At 35.4% G+C, this 23,288-nt stretch overlaps 1 protein-coding gene across 4 annotated transcripts in view; it reads right to left on the bottom strand.

The window, feature by feature from the left end:
• Positions 1 to 23,288, bottom strand: part of SYT16 (synaptotagmin 16) — a 331,817-nt gene that overhangs the window by 143,154 nt on the left and 165,375 nt on the right. For 2 of the 4 annotated variants that reach the window (XM_074290314.1, XM_074290313.1), the window contains exon 2: positions 21,989 to 22,168. In XM_074290314.1, coding sequence (XP_074146415.1) covers positions 21,989 to 22,168 — 180 coding nt within the window. Of the gene's footprint in view, positions 1 to 21,988; positions 22,169 to 23,288 lie in introns of those variants that run through there. The other 2 variants (XM_074290311.1, XM_074290312.1) reach the window with 2 other exon arrangements.

Genomic DNA, 23,288 nt, shown 5'->3' with positions numbered 1-23,288 from the left:
ATGAAGAACAACTGATCAAAAATTGTTCTATGTAATATAAAATTGTACATATTGTATTTATTCACCTATGTCAAAATATAAAACACAAGTTAAGCTAGTGATTCCTTTTTTCTTTTTCTTTTTCTTTTTTTTTTTTTGAATGTAGATAAAATTTATTTTTAAACATTTTTGACAGTACATATGCATGGGTAATTTTTTTACAACATTATCCTTTGCACTCATTTCTGTTCCAAATTTTCCCCTCCTTTCCTCCACCCCCTCCTCTAGATGGCAGGCAGTCCCATACATGTTAAATATGTTATAGTATATCCTAGATACAATGTATGTGTGCAGAACCGAATTTCTTGTTGCACAGGAAGAATTGGATTCAGAAGGTAAAAATAACCTGAGAAGAAAAACAAAAATGCAAACAGTTTACACTCATTTCCCAGCCTTCCTTCTCTGGGTGTAGCTGATTCTGTCCAACATTGATCAATTAGAAGTGAATTAGATCTTCTCTTTGTTAAAGATATACACTTCCATCATAATACATCCTCATACAGTATTGTTGTTGAAGCGTATAATGATCTCCTGCTTCTGCTCATTTCACTCAGCATCAGTTCATATCGGTCTCTCCAAGCCTCTCTGTATTAATCCTGCTGGTCATTTCTTACAGAACAATAATATTCCATATCATTCATATACCACAATTTACCCAACCATTCTCCAATTGATGGGCATTCATTCATTTTCCAGTTTCTAGCCACTACAAAAAGGGCTGCCACAAACATTTTGGCACATACAGGTCCCTTTCCCTTCTTTAGTATTGCTTTGGGATATAAGCCCAGTAGTAGCACTGCTGGATCAAAGGGTATGCACAGTTTGATTACTTTTTGGGCATAATTCTAGATTGCTCTCCATGATGGTTGGATTCATTCTCAACTCCACCAGCAATGCATCGGTGTCCCAGTTTTCCCACATCCCCTCCAAACATTCATCATTATTTGTTCCTATCATCTTAGCCAATCTGACAGATGTGTAGTGGTATCTCAAAGTTGTCATAATTTGCATTTCTCTGATCAATAGTGATTTGGAACATTCTTTCATATGAGTGGAAATAGTTTCAATTTCATCATTTGAAAATTGTCAATTCATATCCTTTGACCATTTATCAATTGGAGAATGGTTTGATTTCTTTATAAATTAGAGTCAGTTCTCTATATATTTTGGAAATGACGTTTTTATCAGAACCTTTAGATGTAAAAATGTTTTCCCAGTTTGTTACTTCCCTTCTAATCTTGTTTGCATTAGTTTTGTTTCTACAAAAGCTTTTTAACTTGATGTAATCAAAATTTTCTACTTTGTGATCAATAATGATCTCTAGTTCTTCTTTGGTCAAAATTCCTTCCTCCTCCACAAGTCTAAGAGGTAAACTATACTATGTTCCTCTAATTTATTTATGATCTCATTCTTTATGCTTAAATCATGGACCCATTTTGATCTTATCTTAGTATGTGGTGTTGTGTGGGTCCATGCCTAACCCTCATACTAATTTCCAGTTTTCCCAGTAATTTTTGTCAAATAATGAATTCTTATCCCAAAAGTTGGGATCTTTGGATTTGTCAAATACTAGATTGCTATAGTTATTCATTATTTTTTCCTGTGAACCTAACCTATTCCACTTATCAACTAATCTATTTCTTAGCCAATACCAAATGTTTTTGGTGACTGATGTTTTATAATATAATTTTAGATCAGGTACAGCTAGGCCACCTTCATTTGATTTTTTTTCATTAATTCCCTTGAAATTCTTGCCCTTTTGTTCTTCCATATCAATTTTGTGGTTATTTTTTCTAGGTCATTAAAATAGTTTCTTGGGAGTCTGATTGGTATAGCACTAAATAAATAGATTAGTTTAGGGAGTATTGTCATCTTTATTGTATTCGCTCGGCCTATCCAAGAGCACTTAATGTCTTTCCAATTATTTAAATCTGATTTTATTTTTGTGGCAAGTGTTTTGTAATTTTGCTCATATAATTCCTAGCTTTCCTTTAATAGCTATATTCCCAAGTATTTTATACTATCGACAGTTATTTTGAATGGAATTTCTCTTTGTATCTCTTGCTGTTGGATTTTGTTGGTGATGTATAAAAATGCTGAGGATTTATGTGGATTTATTTTGTATCTTGCAACTTTGCTAAAGTTGTGAATTATTTCTAATAACTTCTTGAAAGAATCTCTGGGGTTATATATCATATAAATATTATATTATCTGCAAAGAGTGATAGTTTGGTTTCCTCATTACCTATTCTAATTTCTTTAATCTCTGTCTAGACTCTTATTGCCAAGGCTAGCATTTCTAATACAGTATTGAATAGTAATGGTGATAGTGAGCAACCTTGTTTCACTCCTGATCTTACTGGGAAAGGTTCCAGTTTATCCCCATTACATATGCTTACTGATGGTTTTTAATATATGCTCCTGACTATTTTAAGGAATAATCCATTTATTCCTATACTCTCAAGTGTTTTTATTAGGAATGGATGCTGGATTTTGTCAAATGCTTTTTGTGCATCTATTAAGATGATCATATGCTTTTTGTTAATTTGGTTATTGATATAGTAGATTATGCTAATAGTTTTCCTAATATTGAATCAGCCCTGCATTCCTGGTATAAATCCTACTTGGTCATAGTATGTTATCCTGGGAATGACTTTCAGTAATCTTTTTGCTAACATTTAATTTAAGAATTTAGCATCAATATTCATTAGGGAGATTGGTTTATAATTTTCTTTCTCTGTTTAGGTCAGTACCATGTCTCTGTCATAAAAGGAATTTGGTAGGATTCCTTCAAACCCTATTTTTTCAAATAGTTTATATAACATTGGAGTTAAGTGTTCTTTAAATGTTTGGTAGAATTCACATGTAAAACCATCTGGTCCTGGGGATTTTTTCTTAGGAAGTTGGTTAATAGCTTGTGCTATTTCTTTTTCTAAGATGGGACTGTTTAACCAATTTACTTCCTCTATTAATCTGGGCAAGCTACATTTTTGAAGGTATTCTTCCATTTCATTTAAGTTATCAAATTTATTGGCATAAAGTTGGTCAAAGTAGTGATTCCTTTTTTTATTTGTTTTTGTTCCCTTTTTATTTCAATTTTCCTGATATAGTTCTCCTTCTAAATGCTAAAAAATAAAGGCTTTGTTGAGTAATAATAATGATTCCTGAAACCTTTTGTTAGCACAACCCATTTAAACTAATCCTAACGTCATAATATAGTAAATTAAATTCTACACTCTAATAATATTAAAATTCTAAAATTCTTTGCCATAAGAATTTTAGTAATTATTCTAGTACTTGTATAATTAAAGCAGCTAATAAAACAAAGAAGGTACCCATAGACTGGAGAATTGCACATTAATGTAACAGACGATTACTTTTCCATAAGACAAGACAAATACAAAAAATTTCAGAGAAACATGGGAAAAACATATGCACTGATGTTAAATATAAACTAGAAAATAATATACACACTGAATACAATCATATAAATAGGAACAATTTTTTAAAAACCCAGAATTCCACATAAATATGACAGTGCTTGACCTGAAAGAAGGGATGAGATAATGTGTGCCTCTCTCCTCCTCAAGGAGACTGGGTACAGAATGTTGAATATACTATTATATTCATTAAAAGTATTAGCTAGGTTTGTTGAACTGTTTTACTTTTTAAATCTTTATTATGAAGGAAAGCTCACAGTATAGAGAAAGAAAAGAGTCATACATAGAAGTGAAAAGTATATAAAAACAAAATTTATTAATAAAAAATATAAAATCTAGATAAAGTAGAATAAAGCAACTAATGAAGGGTGGAATCTGCTGTCAACTTAGTAGTATGTCCACTGAAAGTTCTTGCTAGCTTCCCACTTATGGATGCAACTCTGCCCACAAGGCATTTTTCGGTCACTTTTAGCCTCTCTGAAATGCTCAAAAGAGCTATACTCAGAACTAACACTAGGTGCATCTTCTACTGTAAAGTCAAGTTTTTAGGGAGAAAAAAATGGAATATCATGACATACTTCCAAAATTAAATTAAAGAACCACCAAATATCACATGAATAAACATTACTTATTTGGAGACTTTTTTGGGAAGATTAGAGAGATACAGGCTTGAAAAATAGTACTTTCTGAGAGTGGGCTTTTTCCTACTAAGAAATGAAACTCATTCAAAGGACAATCTCAGAAGTTAAACATAAACGAGAGTTTTGTAGACCTTTGCCTAACATTTAGAGCAATGCCAACATTTATATTTTAATTTGTTTCTAGACAATTCAAAAAGAAACATCCTAAAAGGAATATTTAACTCTCTTCTGGTAGATTTTCATGCCATGAACTATGTAAGTTTGCATTTTTATAGTAGAATGACAAGTATAAATTAACACATATAATCATCAGTGTCTGAAAAAAGACAAGAGAGGCAGAGATAGAAAAGCAGATAGCAATTTCCATTGTATGAACCTGACATTAATTGTTCCTAGCTATTAGGAACTGTTTCAAAAATCAAAAGCATAAAAATGGGAGAGAAAGAAAAAAAGAGAGAGAGAAGAGAGAGAGAGAGAGAGAGAGAGAGAGAGAGAGAGAGAGAGAGAGAGAGGAGACAGAGACAAAGGAGACAGAGAGAGAGAGAGACAGAGACAGAGAGAGAGAGACAGAGAGAGAGAGAGAGAAAGAGAGAGAGAGAGAAACAGAGAGAGAGAGACAGAGAGACAGAGAGACAGAGAGAGACAGAGAGAGAGAGACAGAGAGAGAGAGAGAGAGAGAAGAGAGAGAGAGAGAGAGAGAGAGAGAGAGAGAGAGAGAGAGAGAAGAGAGAGAGAGAGAGAGAGAGAGAGAGAGAGAGAGAGAAGAGAAGATTAAAATGCTTTTGGAATTCCTTAAACTCATACATTTAAAATAATACCTGCAACCTTGTCATTAAATGTCAATCAAATAGCTTGGAATAGTGTCAAGTTGAAATTATTATAAGAGCTATTCTGAATAAAATGTTGGCTTCCTAATGTGAGTTTTAGAAGAATATATATATATATGTATGTATGTATTAATAGAAAGTTATATGAACATAAACATGCCCCCTCTGTATTTTATAACCTGTTAGGTTAAGAAAACAATGAAATTTTCCAATATATTACTCAAATGACTACTTTAAAACTTACTCCAATAGCTAGTTAAGTATCTATACTCATAGATACCCAGCTCAATGAAAAAGCATTGGTCTGTTCCCTACAATTCTAAGTATTCCACCAGAACTAAAATTATTCTTCCTTTCCAGTCTTCAAACAGTTTCAAGTTGACAGCTGGCACCATTTTTTTTTACTTGTCAAGTGTCTCTTTATAGTGTAACAAACAATACAACTTTGTACGGCCCTTAAAAAAATAGCAAATATGCAATACCCTTTGACAACTGTAGAATATTACTCCCACTTAAGACATGCTCCAGACAGGACCTTCTTTGAATAGAGATTCCTCTGGAGAATAGAACAACAGAGAATATGAATTGTTAATGTTTCCAATTAACATTTCAACCTAGGCAGATATAATTGTAGACCAGAAAGTCAGAAGCCGTTTCTTCAAATATCAGTGAGTTATATGTTTGGCCTTTCTCAAGTACACATATGCACTTTGTGAAATGTAGCCATGTCAGAAACATGAGAATTTAGAGGCACCCCAATTCTTATGTCCATATTGAGGGGGAACATATTATTGGTAAAAGTAGTCACTCAATCAGTCAACTAGCAAGTGCCTATTGCATTGTCAATAAACATTTATTAAATCCCTCTACATGCTAGACATTATGCTAAGCACTAGGGATACAAAGAAAGGCAAAAGTAATGTTTGTCCCCATGGAGTTCACAATTTAATGTCATACTGAATGTCTTCAGAAATTAAACTCCAACACATAGCCTTAAAATTCTTTATGATAGTAGTTAGAATTAGAGAATAATTCCAAATTATTTTGCAAAAAGCTCATGTTTACCCGTATAAGGAATATCAATATGTATTCTGTTCAGTTACAAATTTTCATTTCTTATCAGATTGAACTCTGAATGCCCAGATTGATGAAGGGAGCCCTGAAACTCTAAAACTCCTTGAAGGACAATCCTCCTTTAATCCTGCCACTGTAAAGACCACACCAGAGGACACACAGCTTCATTTTGTTATCTAGGTGGAGATGATTGAGTCCTTGGCTGGAGAATTCCAATCCCATTCAATTGAAGATTCTCCAGCTCAATTTTCCCAGCTCAAGCTGAAACCCAACTTGTAGATTAAAAAGAGCCAACTCGGAACTCATTCCTTGCAGAGGAGCTAATATGCCATGCCAAGGAAACTCTCTCTCTTCTTGGCATAGCAAACTCTGCCCACTGGAATGATATTCTCTTTCAGCATTACCTTCTCTTTATCCTCACCTATTTCCCTAATGAGACTTTATATCTATCTGTCAGGACTTTGCCACTAAGGAATTCAGTCTTTTTATTCATGCAGAGCAAAAACTGACTTTCCAATGCCAATAATAAACCTCTTTTTATCAGTCTAGCTTTTTGGGTTTGTAAATTCCTTTATAAAGGACCTCTGTGCTGCCAGAAGAAGGATTCCCAAAACTCCTTACCCATGTGCCAAACCCCTAAGGGTATTTAGGGGAGACAAACCTCTTCATTTGGTTCCCTGAACCCCAAACCTGCCCTTAACCTCATTATTTAACCCTTTGACCACCATAAACCCTAATCTCATTTTGGTTCCCTGAATCTAATCTCATCACTTGGTTCCCTAACCGGAAACCCCCAAAATCTAGATCTCATCAAGATCACTATAAACCTAAAACTAACACATAGAAAACAACCTCCACCCCTACACTTCTCCCTGTAAGTAGAGGATTCTTCCTGTATCTGCCCTCCTTTTCAGCTTGCTTTTATCTGTAGTCTTTCCCTCTCCCCCAATTAGAATATAAATCCCTTGAGGTCAAAAACGTATTTCTTTTTCTTGTAGAGTACATGCATTTCCAGTGCCTAACACAGTGTCTGATGTATTTTGTTGTTAAGTCATTCTGTCCTGTCCAATTCTTTATGGACTATTGTATATCAGATCCTCCTATCTTCTATAAACTCTTGAATTCTGTCCAAGTTCATCTTCATTGTTTTCATGACATTATCTCATCCTCTATCATCCCCTTTTCCTTTAGCCTTCAATCTTTACCAACATTTAGGGTCTTTCTCAATGAGTCCCATTTCATTATGTGGCTAAAATATTTAAGCTTCAACTTGAGTACAATTTAATAAATGCCTGTTGACTGAATGGATGAAATGTAATTTGAATTTTCAAGAGAAACATTATTTGCTTTAATTGAAAAGTATGATATTCCTCTTCCATTTTCATGCATGTGCAGTAGACTCATGGATGTAGCTGTTAATATTTCTATAATAATTCATATTAGTAGAGCACTTTAAAGTCATTGTTATTAATATCTGACTCAAAGGAAACAAAAAATATTATATGATGAATCTATTTCTAGGGTAACTGACCATGCAACCTAATGTAAAGAACATAGATGATAAAGTTTTTCATATATAAACTATAAATGAGCAGAAATAATTATTCTTATGGTGTGGTCGCTGCTATTACTTAGTGTTTTCTTTTATTAGTTTTCTTTCATATGTAGTTTGACTTTGACCAACTTGTAGGAATAACGTGTCAGTACCAGTACATTCTTGGTCAATGAATAATCCACATTCCATATTACACTTAGGCAATTTTTTTTTAAACAGGAATTTTAAAAAATAAAAACTTTTAAAAGACTTATCTTTCAATCAAGAAAAGTAAGGACATAAGAAGTTAGCTTAGGACAAGAGATCAAATGCTTCTTTCACTACTCTTTCCCCTTTTCTTCTCTCCCTTCCCTCCCCATATCCTATTCTAATAACACTGAATAAGAGTAAGATATATCTATAATTAAGGAATAAGATTGGGACCATAACTGTGGTTTCATAGATGTAGGGAACTTTCATTTATTAATACTGGTCATCAATTCCTTTACAACTTAAATTCTTGGAGAATTGCATAAAGCATTGAAAGTTAAAGTGATTTGGCCAAGATCACTTGATCAATTTGTGTTATGCTATGCTATTTTCCTAGCAATATCCTCTACACCATGTTAACCCTCATAACTGCAGTTAGCATCTTAAAAAAAAAAACAAATAAAATAGTGGGAAGTTATATCTGACATGAAATTATACAAATATTCTGCTCAACTTTTCCCAATTAGTGACTTTTGAAAACTAGACCTCTCTCTTGATTTTTCTCCCAGAATTTTATTTAGCCATCAAATAATAATCTCTTTCCCTAAATCTTTGCTCTGTGATATATCCAAAATGATCTATGAAAGTTTTTTATTGGTCCCAAGTTCTGGTATAGGATCATTATTAAAAAAATAGTCTTATTTACTCATGAATCATGTTACTGTAATGTGCTATTAGATATAATACATAAACAAAGGTTTGTAGCATAGACTGAGATCCTCATTTCAATTCTGAACTTTACCTATAGCCACTGAAGGGTTTGTACCATGCCCATAAAACTATAAGAACAGAAGTTAAACAGGTAATGGGAGTTTCTGAACTAGCATAGCTATATCTGCCCATTCTTGCAAGGTGAGTCTTTTTGTCTCCACATTGGCTTTAGTTCATGCCCCAGTGGGGAAAAAAAAAAAGAGGAGGAGGGAAAAAGATATAAAGAAGAAACTTTACCCAAGAAGATAATTTTTAGACCTAAAATGTACAAAATAAAAGTTTAAAGAGAAAAAACAATAAAAATGTTCAGTTATCATTCAGTTATCATTATCTAAAATGGTCAAAATGGCAGTCTTTATTTTTGAAATGCCAGGCAGTGGGACTATTTCAAATTGTTCTCATTGAAACAATCAGTTAATGAATCAATAACCATTTATTAAGTGCCTATGTTTCAGGCACTGTGCTAAGCACAGGGTAGGGGGTGGGGGTGGGAAGGGAGAAGAGAGGGTAAAAAGATAATCAAATTCCAAAAAGATAATCAATTCCCTCAAGGAACATATTGTCTAAGGAAAACATTCAGCTCATTCCATTGACTTCTGAGCATGCTATACCCAAGAAGTAATTTTTATTTACAGGAGCAGCATTGCATAAAGAAATGGACCCGAGTTCAAATCTTTTCTCTGTCCTTAGGTCAGAGTACCTTAGATCCTGTGGTAGCCAAAGACAGTCATTTAACCTTTCATATCTTTACCCAAACTTGGTGAGTTTCAGAATACCAGGGCCCAAAACAAGGAAACATGGAGCTCATAAGACAATAAAGCAAATTTTCATGAGGGGTTTGGGAAAATAGAGAGATGATTAAGGAGGATAAATTAAGGAGTATGCTGAGGGTCTCATAGAGTTAGGCACCTAGTATGGGTTTCTTCTTCCCAAATCAGTAAAGTCTGGAGGGTTTCTTAGGTGCTCCCTGGGGTGTTTAGCAAGATCAAGCATTGGGGAAAGAAAGCTAGTGAGGAATCTGGACCCAGGGACATTGGTGCAGATTTAGATTAATGGGAAGATTAGTTCCCTAGAGAATAAGTGGCTAGCTGATATTCATATGAACTTCACTGTGGGAAAAGGAGCTTTGGGCTATAACTGATGGTGTGATTCTGACATGAAAACTTAGGGTTTTTGGAGTTTCTTTGCTATTCAGGGTGGGAGGTTACTGGGATTATTACATCTTTCTGGTCCCAATTTCCTCATCTATTTAATAATGAGGGGAATGGACCAGATGAGAGGTTTTTGTTTTTTTTTTTGTTTGTTTGTTTGTTTGTTTGGGGTTTTGGGTTTTTTTTTCTGTCTCTAAAACTATAATCCTGTGGTTTTGGAGGTTAGAAAACTTGGGTTCTTTTGGGTGAAGAGAATATATTACTAAGTAAAACCCACCAAAAAACACTTGTTGACAAAAATGTCAAGTTCTAGCTTCCTGTTTGTTAATTAATCAAATGAAATTTTTGACTCCTGAGATGTTCTAGAGAGATCAAAGCAATTCATACACATTGAAAGCCATTAGGGCATTGGTAGAGAAGAGAACATTTTAAGTGGAATTTAGCATTGAGGATATAAGAGAGAGGAAAATGAATGGAAAAGAAAGAAAAGGGGAAGGGAAGGAAAAGAAGAGATAGAGTGAAAAAAGGAAAGAAAAAAGAAATTTACATGATGATTTTGTTACAAATTTAAGAAGATAATAAGTTATACATAATAGATTTGCAGTTTCATGCACAATCATATTTTTACAATATTGTTGTTTGTTCTTCATTCTCAAAGAGGACCATGATATCAGAGAAGTTCTGCCATGACATGCAAGTGAGTTGGATTTAAGTGAGGGAGGAGTGTGCAAAATCACCTGCCTTACTTTCCTCTCCAGAGCCATCTGGGTCCAGTGGCAAGATATAAATCTTGCTGAACTGGAGATGACCCTGGATAAAATGGAAGACCTTGGCCTTTTTAAGTTGAAGATTTTTATGATATACAACATTATAGAAGTACTTGTTTTGTTCCATAAATTTAAAATAAAATAAATTTTGGGGGAAAAAAGAATAGGAAAAAGGAAAGTCAGATGAGAGAATGATGAAGGGTCACTGAGGAGTAGGATTCTCATGTTTTCCCTAAAAACATTTTCTTCTATTTACATTGAATCATAATCATTATAAGCATCTTATTCTGACCCATTTTTTAAAGTACTATATTTGGAGTAAGAAGACCTGAGCAAGTATCTTCAACATTCTAAGCCCCAGTTTCCTCTTTTGGGAAATAAAGAATTTGGACTAGATCAGGACTTTTTAAATTTTTTCTACTAACAACAACTTTTTGCCCCTCCCCCCCCTTTTTTTGCTGAGGCAATAGGGTTACATGACTGTCTAGGGTCACACAGCCAGGAAGTTAAGTGTCTGAGGCCAGATTTGAACTCAAATCCTCCTGACTTCAGGGCTGGTGCTCTATCCACTACACCAATAAGCTGCCCCTGCCCAAGAAATTTTTATGTGATTCTGGGTAAATAGATATAGAAATATGTATACAAGTTAACATTTTACTAATAATACACCATAATTTGAGATACCCCCCCATATTCAGTTACACAACTCCATATGTGGTATCAACCCACAGTTTAAGAAGCTTTGGACTAGATGATGCTGAAATTCCCTTCCAGCTCTTAAAACATGAATTTATGAGCTCATGCTCTCTTGCCATTCAATATTTAAAGTATGTTTTTCCTCATCTATCATCTATCCAGATCTTTCTTTTTAACACAGAAAGCATTAAGAATGTGTAAGAAATTAATGAAATGGCTTTTTTTTCTAGAGGACTTCACATTATACTGGGGAGGAGAGGATACAGGCATATGGATATAAAAATATAAATCATATGAAAAATGAACACAAAGTCCAGCATCTGGTGAGATCACCCTCACAACTTTACAGATGCCCCAAAGAATGCCTTCCCCATGCTCTGTAGGGCCCCTAAATCCTCCAGTGGCTCATGAGCCCCCAGTGATGTGTTTTCCTTTAATTGTAAATTAGAAGAGATAATTAGTTCAAAATTAAGGCATTAAGTTAAAAGGTAGCAACAAAATATTTTTCCAATAGGATTTGGTCTCCTTCAAATAAACCTATCAGTGGGAAAAATGGAAGCAGATAGAAAAAACACATGGAGAAGTACATGAACAAGGAACATATGTGTTCAGGACACACACATGTACAGGTAAACCATCCCTCTAATATTATTGGACTGTTGATGTCTTCCAATCATTGTGCTCTTTCTGCCAGGACAGCTCTCTTGCTCCTCACTGTTCTCATTAGCACTATTCCACTAGACACTACCTGTCCAGATGCTGCTCAAATCTGGAACCTACTTAAGTGGGGTATATGGAGTGTTCAGGAGGATTAGCTCCTCCCCTGTGAGGACTTGCTGAATGAAGCCTTTTCAAGGCTGCTCATCCTTCTTTGCTTTCTACCCTCACCCACCTCTCATTGGTGGCTCCAAAAATCTGTATTATGTACAGCCACACACCAGTAAAAGTATCTTGGCAAACCAGCTAAACCAGGTTTTCACTAACTAAATTAAAAATTAGCTGTTTTCATGGCTATTGAAACAAATTGTTCTCACTTTCCTATTCCCAGGGGGAAGGTCTTCATATGCTTGAATAATAGACATCTATCTAACTCCCTGATGAGTTTGAATCCTCTTAGATATTCAGATAACTAGTTCACTCCTCAGAGAGATCTAACAAACTTTTTCCTTCTTGATATGAAAGGAAGCATTAATTAGAATACAAGAGTTTTTGGAAGGGTATGGGAATATCTAGGATAAATAGAACAAGTGTAATCTTTAAATCAACTTGTTAAACCAAGTTGAGAGACATGGAAAAACCCTGAATATGAACAGGCAGTTTTCCAGTGAAAACTCTAAACAACTTATAGTCATATAAAAATGCTCTGAATCATTATTAATAGAAAAATACACATTAGAAAGAAAGTTGAAATATCATTTACACCCATCAAATTGGCTAAAATGATTGAAGATAAAAGCAACAAATGTTGAAGGGTATGTTGAGATAGTAATTCATTGTTGATGGAATTGTGAACTGATTCAACCATTTGGAAAGCAATCTATATTCTTAGTCATTTCATAAACCAGCTCAACACCTCAGAGGATTTTTGAACAATATTTTTACAAGTATGATTTCACAGACAGAAAATTTTATTAACTGGGGGAATCAAAAAAGAAAAAAAAATCTCACGGAGGCTAAGCTTATGAGATACCTCTTCCATGAAGTCTTCCCCAAATCCCTTTGATAAAACAGGATAGAATCATAGATTTTGAGGTGGAAAGGATCTTTAAAGTCATAAAGCCAACCCCTTCATTTTATAGATGAGAAAGATGAGACGTAGATTAAATGACTTATCTAGAGTATCTTGTCTAGAATGACTTGCAAAGAGTATCTGAAGAAGGATTTGAATCCAAGTATTCCTGATTCCAAATCCAGCATCTTATCCACTATAACATTCTCTTTTTAGATTTACCTAGAACCTTTGCTGCTCTCACATTTGATCTTGTATTATATCTGAGTAGATGTCATATTTCCCATATTTTCTAGATCAATTTTAACTTTATTGTAAACACTTCCACTACGCCTTACATATAGAAGACATTTAATATACCTTTTTTAAGAAGGCAAAAAATCCATTAGCATCAGTTGACAGGCAGCTGCCAAGCAACTAAATACTCCCAATAAACTTTTGTTAAATTGAATTCAATTGTTGCTTTATTGTGAAAAGACAGGTACTGTGGCCAAAATTGCCTTAAGGAATGACAAAAGAGTTAGAACATGTGCTAGCTGTTGTATTTCAAATCATTTCACTAACAAGTCACTGTTTTGTTAAATTTTGACGAGTTATTGTTTGGCAAAAATTAATTGCAAACCAGAAAAACACAATTTCTGTATTGTGTACAGAAAGACCAGGCATATGGGGGCCGCTAGGTGGCGCAGTGCATAGAGCACCAGCCTTGAATTCAGGAGGACCAGAGTTCAAATCTGTTCTCGGACACTTAGCACTTCCTAGCTGTGTGACCCTGGGAAAGTCACTTAACCCCAGCCTCAGGGGAAAAAAAAAAAAAAAAAAAAAAAAGACCAGGCATAAAAGAAAAAAATGGAATATAGTAAAAAGCATCTATAATATGTAAAATTTGTATACTTCTATAGAATCATAGAAATTTTAAAGCCAAAAACAAACTCAAAGAGTATCTAATCTAACTAAATTTATTCTAAGTTATACTGATATTTCCATTTGGCTACTTTTTTACAACTTTGAGTGATGTAAAAAAGTAAAACATTTTCCCTAAATATCTGGTTTATTATGTAAAGCAAAGGCAAACTTATTATTAACAAAGTTAATAAAAACAATGGGGTAGAAAAGAAAATAATTGACCTAGTAACTAGTCAACTTCTGCTTCCACAGGAGTTCTGAAGCCCTGAGTCAGTTTCATTCTGTACTTCACTTTCCCAATCTGTGAAATGGAAATGAGAATGTCTGCCCACTACTTTCCTCTTGCGACAATAAATGAACATGCTAACAAAGCTATAACTAGGCCAGAGCACTGAAATTTAGAAGGTGATGATAGCACTTTCACTTATTCACCAGTTTAGCACCTAGTTAGCGAGACGAATAGGAATTCTAGGCTACCAGATGCAGGTTTCCCCCTCCTCCACCAGGTGAGCTCCTTATCAGCCCAATCCTGATCTACTCCTATCCACCTCCTCCCAGGTGCCTCCCAGGGACTGTTCAGAAGGACTGAAGTCCCAGAGTTTTTCCATGTCTTCTCTCCTTTGAATTTGGCTTAAAAGGTTGTTTTAAAGACTAATTTCATTTTATTTGCTCCAGATGATGCTCTACACCCTCTTCCAAAAACTCTTGTATTATAATTAAGGCTTCCCTTCATATCCAGAAGGAAGAAGTTTGTTAGATCTCTCTGAGGAATGTCTTTCTATTCCTTTTCAGTTTCAATCAATGAATCAATTCAATTCAATCTTCAATCAATGAGTCCTGATTGTTCATTTCAACCTCTATTTTAATGACTCATACCATTATCACAGACCAAGTCGGTGGCAGAACAGGGAGCCAAAGGCCAGATATTACAGTTCCCATTCTGATACCTCAAAAACGTTTGTGGAACTGTGTAAAGAAAATCTGGGACAACATTTACGTTTTAATGGGGATATGAATTGAAAAGAAAGGATGGGAAGTTGTAAGAGATGTGTTAGTAAATTTTAACAACCAGGCCTAAGGGAGAAGGTATAATGTATGCACACACTTTCTTAAATCTAGACAACCAACAAAACAACAGAAACCTTGATTGGTAGTGATTTCCCATTTCTGAGGTGTAATGCTCCCACTGACATTGAAACAATGGGTCTCCTGAGCTAGCTGGAGTTGACTCCAGAATACCCTGAGAGTAATACTCTAATTTTTTTGGCAGCTCCTGAAGTTTCAGTGAATAGGAAAGTCTTTTCATTCTTCCTCTATGTCTACCCAGTCAGTCACCTATTCAATAGATATGTGTTAAGTGCTTAATATGTGCCAGACACTGTGCTAAGCAATAGGGATAAAAAGAAAAATTTCTTCACTCCCTTTCAAATTTATCACTGAAAGAATACTAGGAGGATGGAAGGCATTCATGCCAAGGTTGTGCAAAGTAATTTCCTCACTCCCTCCTGGAAATACCTTCTCCTTTCTCTACCCTCTATATGCTGTTCAGGGATACAAGCCTTTGGAGACTGAAATAATGAGGAAATGCACATATATACTATACTCATGCATTCATAATCCTGGCTACTCCATCCTAGACATGGTTCTGATTGGGAGAGCTTTAGAATTTGTTTAGTTCAACCCTTTAATCCACACATTCTCATAGATGTTCAAAAGATGTCAACCAGTCAGGGATTTCTAGTTCAATTTCTTATTTTGTTTAATGCTTACTGTAACCCATCTTATTTGTATGTATAATTTACAATTGTCTTAAAAATACTCAGACAAAATGTCATATAAAACCAAGAGCCGAAAAGGAAAATATTTTAAATAGCACTAACCTTAGTTTTTGATGCCCATTAAGTTTGAAAAAAAGAAAACATTACCAACTTTAATCTTTAAATTTCAGTAATGAAGACAATGTATTCATCTAGGCTGTTGTTCTTAGCAGCTCATTACTGTGAATAGTATTTTGCTAATGTTCCACAGCTGTAGTTAAAGTTGTATCAGTATTTCTAGCATAAACACCTATTTCAAGGGCTTATTACTCAGTTGTACAAAATGTGTTTTGAAATGAATATTGTTATCACAATGCCTCCATTTAGAGGGAAATTTTCTTTTCTCCCCTTCCCAATAAAAAGCGCCCACTTGATAATTCACATTTTAAATATGTCCTAAATGCATATTTGCATTGATAGAGAGTGACAACTCTAAAGACTGAAAATGAACACCCACACACCACCAGGGAGCACATTGTACCAAATTGTACAAAAAGAAGGATATAATGTTAAGGAAATAAACATAGGAAAAATATGCTGAAATGATGTTAAGATTTTGACACAAAGCCTTGAAAAGCAGGCTCGACAACTCTGGAGTCCTCCATTATATGTAATGTACAGTGACTGGGTCAAAGAATACAAATATTTTGTAGTAAAATCTCACCCAACTGCAGGGAATAGTAACAATAGGTAATAAAGAAGAAAAAAAAAAACAATATCATGGGGATCAGGAGACCTATGTTCTATTTCTGTTCCTGCTTTGTGACTTTAACAAGACACCTCCACTCTGGGTCCCATTGTTCTCCTCTGTAAAGTGAGTAATTTTACAGATTTGCATAATCTCGAAGGCTTCTCAGTGCTAAAATTCTATGATTCTATCCAAGATGCATTTAAGCCTTTTTCTTGTGTCAGTATCTCAGCATGAGAATAATGACAGTGGTGTTAAGGGGAAAAAAACTAAATTTGGAGCCAAAAGAGCTGGCTTTGAGTTCCAGATCTAGTTTGTGTGATTTGGGGCAAGTTATTTAGCCTCTCACTGAGCTTCATTCTATTTCTCTGTATAAAGAATGAGTTGACAAGATAATCTTTAAGGTCCCTGACAGCTTTGGGACCTATGAAAATGGTATCATGTTTGAGGGAATTTCCAAAACATTTTCTTTCCTCAATCTAATCTGGAACCACTTCCACTTTGAAGCCTTCTTCTTGGCCTCAGCTCCAACTTCCAAGTCCCTTCTCTTTTGGAGATTTTTATACACATATTGGATGATTGAGAAACAATATGATATAGTAAGTAGAAACCCTGAGGAAGGAACAATCTGGCTTCAAATCCTGTCTTTGACACATGCAAGTTATGTGGCCCCGAGCCAGTCCCCTCACTCCTCTGAATTGTAAGCATACTCTAAAACTATAAATTTCAGAGCAGGTCCTGATTTACATTGGTAAGAGTTTACTCATTCCCCATATGAATGAAAGAAAAGGTCTAGTGAAAACAACACTACAAATTAAAGAACCCACAGAAAACTAGTAAGGTGATTTTTTTTTTGTTTGTCCCTTTTAACAAAGAGACAATTTTGCCCACACACACCACCACTCCCACTCCTACCTTCCCCCCAAAAAACTGATATATATATATATACACATATGTACTTTTTTAACTCTAAAAAATAGTGAGTCCTATGGTCCCAGTGCTTTATGTGCCAGGAAGAACAAAGCAGACATGTCTAGAACATATTTATGTACCACTTTGGGGAAGCAGGGAAAGGGGGAAAGAAACCATGTTATTGCCCATGTCATTCTATGCTGACAGGGCTAATAAGCTTGTGGCTACATACAGTTGTCTATCTAATGGCCATCTCTGCTCTAGAATAAGATGTTCCCCTCCCAGATTGATTCTTATGTGAAGTCAAAACAATCCATCTTTTTTCTCAGAATTTAGCTTTAAAAGGTCACAGTTTCCCATTGCAGCTGGGGCCATCATCCATCATTCTGATCTATACCTTATATGAGGTTGATGACTTTGCACAGCCCTGTCTCACTTAAATCCAATTCATTTGCAAATCACCCTCTGATGTCATCTTTCCTCTTCAAGAAGGAGGGATGCACAACAGCAATATTATAGGATCTATCAAAGATTTAGATGAGAATTTAGTTCAACCCCCTTATGAGGCCCCACAGAGGTAAGTGACTAACCCAAAGATCATTACATAAAAAGCATAAAAAGTTATAGTTGAACCTAAGTCCTCCAATTCCAGAATCAGTATTCCTACCACTATACCATTTTGTCTCTCTAAGGTTTCCCCAGGCTATTTTTCACATGAAACTCAACTTCTGTTACATACTTTTCATTTCCTTTTTCTTTTTCTTTTTTTGGGGGGTCAGGAGGAGGGGAGGGCAATGTAATTCAGATTAAGTGACTGGCTCAGGGTCACATAACTAGTAAGTATCTAAATCTGGATTTGAACTCAGGACCTCTGGACTTCAGGGTTAATTGGTGCTCCATTCACCATGCCATCTAGCTGCTCACTGATACTGTTTTTGAAATAAAATTAAAAGGTCATTTTATTGAATGATCATGGCAGCTAAATCTACCTGTCCAATGTTCAGCTCTGGTCAAGGTTATATTGTTATGCTTCAGTTTCCCTGTAATATTTGTAATATTTAAGTTTTCCTGAATTGTAATACCTCAGTTTCCCTAAATTCCAATTAAATGTTGCAGACAAACTGAATTATATATATATATATATATATATATATATATATATATATATATATACATATATATATATATATATATATATATACATATTTTTTTTTTTAACTAGCTCTCAGAAGTTTGATTAGACAAGGAGGCTTTTTTTTCCCTTTGCCAGAGGTTTTTTTTTTTTTTTTTTTTCTCTCCAAAGCAATTAACATCAGCTTCTTTTGTTCTCTCTCTTATCTCCCCTCAGGCAGAGCTGCAACTTGAATCAGATAAGGTTTTATTGCTCCCCCCCCTTTTTTTTTTTCTACTAGTGGCTTTTCTGTCAGATTTTAAAAGCAGCCAAGTTTTCTCTGTTCCTTTTTCTTTCAAATTAGTGCAAACAGGTACAATTAAATCCAATAAGAAATTAAAAACCACAAGCATTTTTATGCTAAGTACCTTTGCAATATTGAAATGACCAATTGCCAAGTTTCTCAATCATTGTTCTTGAACTTAACAAAACTCCTTAAATCATCACTGCAGAGAGACAAGTCACAAACACTGACCACACAGACATAGCATTTAACAAACTAGGGGCAAATTCTTGATATCTCAGGAGTGCAGTGAGGGAAGTTTTCAGGTTAACAATTGCTCCCTGCCAGAAACTTAAATGGAGCCTTTTAAATAGCTCCAATCAGCACCCAGATTTGTACCTAGAAGCACCCAGACCAGTAGTGTTTTAAAAAAAAAACACCGAAAGTTGTGCTCAGAAGCACCCATATTTGTGCCAGAAGGCACTCAGATTTGTGCCACAAGACATCCTTTTAACACTTCCCAGAGTTGTATGGCTTCTCAGACCAACTTTTTCTGGGGACCCAGATTTGCTAGCAATCAGGCCAGACAGAAAACTTACCCTGTGGGGATTTCAAAACTCTCCACATGGCCAAAATGGGAGTGTCCACTGCGAGCTCTTGTTATGGCTAGAACTGCTCTCTCTGTGAGATTCTGGAAGAAACCAGAGACCAGCCTCCCCCAAAGAGTTCATATTCAGCCAGTCCAGGGCTTTCTGTGGAGACCTGTTCTCTAATCTCTAATCTTGCTCTCAAATCTCATATCTTGGTAGGATCTCCAGAAATGAAAGGCTAGAGAAACTGAGGCAAGAAAGAGATTAGAGTTTTTAATATTTTAATAGTGGAGAATTTGGACTAGCAAAGCCATACTAGCCATAGCCAATTGGCTGGATTGGACTCTTGTCTCAAAACATCCAGCCACAAGCAAGTGATCCAGAGACTTTTATAGGACTCCAGCAATCAGGGAAACAAAGGCAAGAGTGAGATGGGGAGAAGGCAGCGTGCTGGGTGAGCGGAAATTCCAGGAAGGACCATAACTTTTTAATTCTAACAGGTTGGGGGGGGGGGGTCAAGAAGATGGTTTAGCAGGAGACAGGAAGTCTGGGGACAGGAGATAGAGAATGCCATCTGGGTATTTGAGAAAAGCCATCTGGATTTTTATATGACTCTTTGGAATATCAGAGTGACCAGAGCTTTGCATCCCTAATTATCTCAGTCTTAATGGCTAGGAGGGAGAGTTGCCACCAGGGAAATTAAGGCAGAACAATTCAGGAAAAGGGAGGCACGGAAACTGAGGCAGGGAAATTGAGGTATTACAAATCAAGGAAACTGAGGTAGGGAAAAATGAGGTATTACAATTTAGGGAAACTGAGGCATAACAATATAAGACATGAAAGAAAGAGATTTTCTCTACAACCGAGAAAGACTACATTTTATTTCTCCCTAATGTCCCTTCTTTCTCCCATTGAGAAGAAGGGAACCAAACTGATTTGAAAAAATAATATAAGCCCAGTTGTTTGGTAACCTTAAGAATATTTCTTTAAAAGGCAGGTCAATGTATATTGAAAAGCAGTCTTTTATTCCTATAACATAAAGCTTTAGAATGAGATGATAGAATGATGATATAAAGTACTTTTAAAGCCATTGTAATTCCAGAGATATGTTGTTAGTCAAACACCTGTCCTGAGACCACTACTGAAATTGAAACTGTTTAGGGACAGGATTCTGGATAAGGGTAGCTAGGGATAACAACAAATCCTCTTTGAAAAGGTAGGTAAGTAAGACATAAAATTTTGTCATATTTGCTTAAGGAAAGGAAACCTGGCAGAGCCTTTTCATTTCAAAAACTTATCCTTGCTCACTTTAGGAGGGAGCCACATATACAGTGACTTTTCTTTTGCTTTTGTTACCCCCAAAGCAATCATAATGTTGAGGTTGGGAAGGGAGCCCAAAAACTTGGGGGTCACAGACCTGTGTTGTAAGGTGTCTCAAAAGAATTTGCAGGCTTGAACCCATATTTAAGTCAAGGAACAAAGTTTATTGTCATTGTAATGTCATTGAAGTGAGCTAAAGTCCAAAAGAATTTAGCAAAGATCCAAAAGCAAGGAGACACATTATCTACTTCTTCATGTTATTGATATGCTAATTTTATGGCCTAGAGATAGAACTGAGAAGTATTCTCAGGAATTTGGTTATCACTGACCAGCACTAAGACTATCTTAAAGCCAGAAGATTTTAGAATCATTGACAGACAAAATTGTCAGAATGATAGCATTCTAAGCTTAGAGAGTCTTAGTATCACTAATATATCTTCCCTAAAGTCTAAAGGAAGAAATATTATTATATTCCTAGACCAGAAGACTTTTGTAATCATTGACAGACAGATTGCCCAAACTCCAATGTTGGCAGGGGGGGTGGGGGAGGGGGACCTCAGGATCACAGATTACAAAGCCAGAAGACTGTAGAATCACTGATAGATTGTTAGAACAAAAGCACCCCAAGGTCAGGGGACCTTAAAATTATTGCTGTTTCCCCTAGAAGCCATATTCTATCAATATCTCTAAAGTTAAAATGGAAAGTGTAGTCATTTTCTACAATTCATTAATCTCTAAAGAGATCATAATCCTAGACATAGGAGTGGGGGGGGGGAGGAAGAAAGAGAAGGAGGGTAAGATAGAGACAGACAAACAAACAGAGACAGAAAGACAGAGAGAGAAACAGAGTCAAAAATGTACACTTCCTTCCCTTCTTGAATGGGAAAAAAATGTGAAACATTTCAGATATTGACAGGAATGGTTGGTGTATATGTGTGTTAGATTTTGCTCATTTTTTCCCCTCTTCCTTTTTTAAATTTTCATTACAACTTGGGGATTATTTGGGAGTGGAAGGTGGAAGCATTGGGTAATGGATAGATCTCTGGATTTGGAGCCTGAAAAAAATTGCATTTGAAACTTGCTCAGTGACACTAGGCAAATCATTTAAATTTTCCAGTTCTTAGTTTCCTCTCAATCTAATCAGAGGATTAGAATTAATAACCTTAGCTGTCCCTTCTAATTTGAAATCTATGGTTGTACATTTGGAAATGAAGATGATATAAAAATCAAAAGATATCAAGAGGTTTGTTTTGTTTTTTTTAAGATCACCATACTTAATAACAGAAATATAATTTTTAATATAGATATAATCTTATAACAGAGATATGGGAAAAAACGAAAATGGAATCTGATGAATATTATGTCAACATTAAAAATCTAAATGTTATTCTTATCTGAACATATACTAGAAACATGAGTTTATATTCCCTCCATGTTTCAAACCCATGAAACTCAAGAGAATTACTAAGTCGTAATGCTTACCCAGTCCCTCATGAACCCCAGATTTGCCCCTGGAGCGTTTTCTCTTTCCTCGATGTTCCAAACATGGGAGACCCCCTATTTTTTCAAAACACAGTTTCTTGTTGATGAAGAGGAAGAGAATTGCCAATAGAACAATAAAGACACCAACAGCAGATAAGAAACCGATGGCTTCTGGAGTAACTAAGAAGAGAACAGAAAGAATATATATATTTTAAGTCATTTCTCCAAAGAATAATGGGGGCATATGGTCTCCAAAATTTCTTGATTGAATTACCTTTGGCAGTAAATTTTTTTTTAATAGTTTTTATTTACCAGATATATGCATGGGTAATTTTACAACATTGACAATTGCCAAACCTTTTGTTCTAATTTTTCCCCTCCTTTCCCCCCACCCCAAATGGCAGGTTGACCAATACATGTTAAATATGTTAGAGTATAAATTAAATACAATATATGTATACATGTCCAACAGTTGTGTTGCTGTACAAAAAGAATAGGACTTTAAAATAATGTACAATTAGCCTATGAAGGAAATCCAAAATGTAGGCGGACAAAATTAGGACTAGAAATTCTATATAGTGGTTCATAGAGTTCTTTTGCTGGTTCAGTTCATTACTGCTATATTGGAACTAATTTGGTTCATCTCATTGTTGAAAATGGCCACATCCATCACAATTGGTCATCATATAGTGTTTTTGAAGTATACTTTCTGGTTCTGCTCATTTCACTCAGCATCAGTTATGTAAGTCTTTCCAGGCCTTTCTGAAATCATCTTGTTGGTCATTTCTTATAGAACAATCATATTCCATAATATTCATATACCACAATTTATTCATCCAATCTCCAATTGATGGACAACCACGTAGTTTCCAGTTTCTGGCCACCACAAAGAGGGCTGCCACAAACATTCTTGCACATAAAGGTCCCTTTCCCTTCTTTAAGATCTCTTTGGGATACAAACCCAGTAGCAACACTGCTGCGTCAAAGGGTATGCACAGTTTGATAACTTTTTGAGCATAGTTCCAAAATGCTCTCCAGAATGCCTGGATGTATCCACAACTCCACCAACAATGTATCAGTGTTCCTGTTTTCCCACATCCCCTCCAACATTCTGCATCACCTTTTCTTGTCATTCTAGCCAATCTGACAGGTGTGTAATGATATCTCAGAGTTGTCTTAATTTTCATTTCTCTAATTAATAATACCTTGGAGCATCTTTTCATATGACTAGAAATAGTTTCAATTTCTTCATCCAAGAATTGTCTGTTCCTATCCTTTGACCATTTATCAATTGTGGATT

This window comes from Sminthopsis crassicaudata, chromosome 2 (assembly GCF_048593235.1).
Source record: "Sminthopsis crassicaudata isolate SCR6 chromosome 2, ASM4859323v1, whole genome shotgun sequence".
NCBI classification, from domain to species: domain Eukaryota; kingdom Metazoa; phylum Chordata; class Mammalia; order Dasyuromorphia; family Dasyuridae; genus Sminthopsis; species Sminthopsis crassicaudata.
This window is presented reverse-complemented; position numbering and strand designations above follow the sequence as displayed.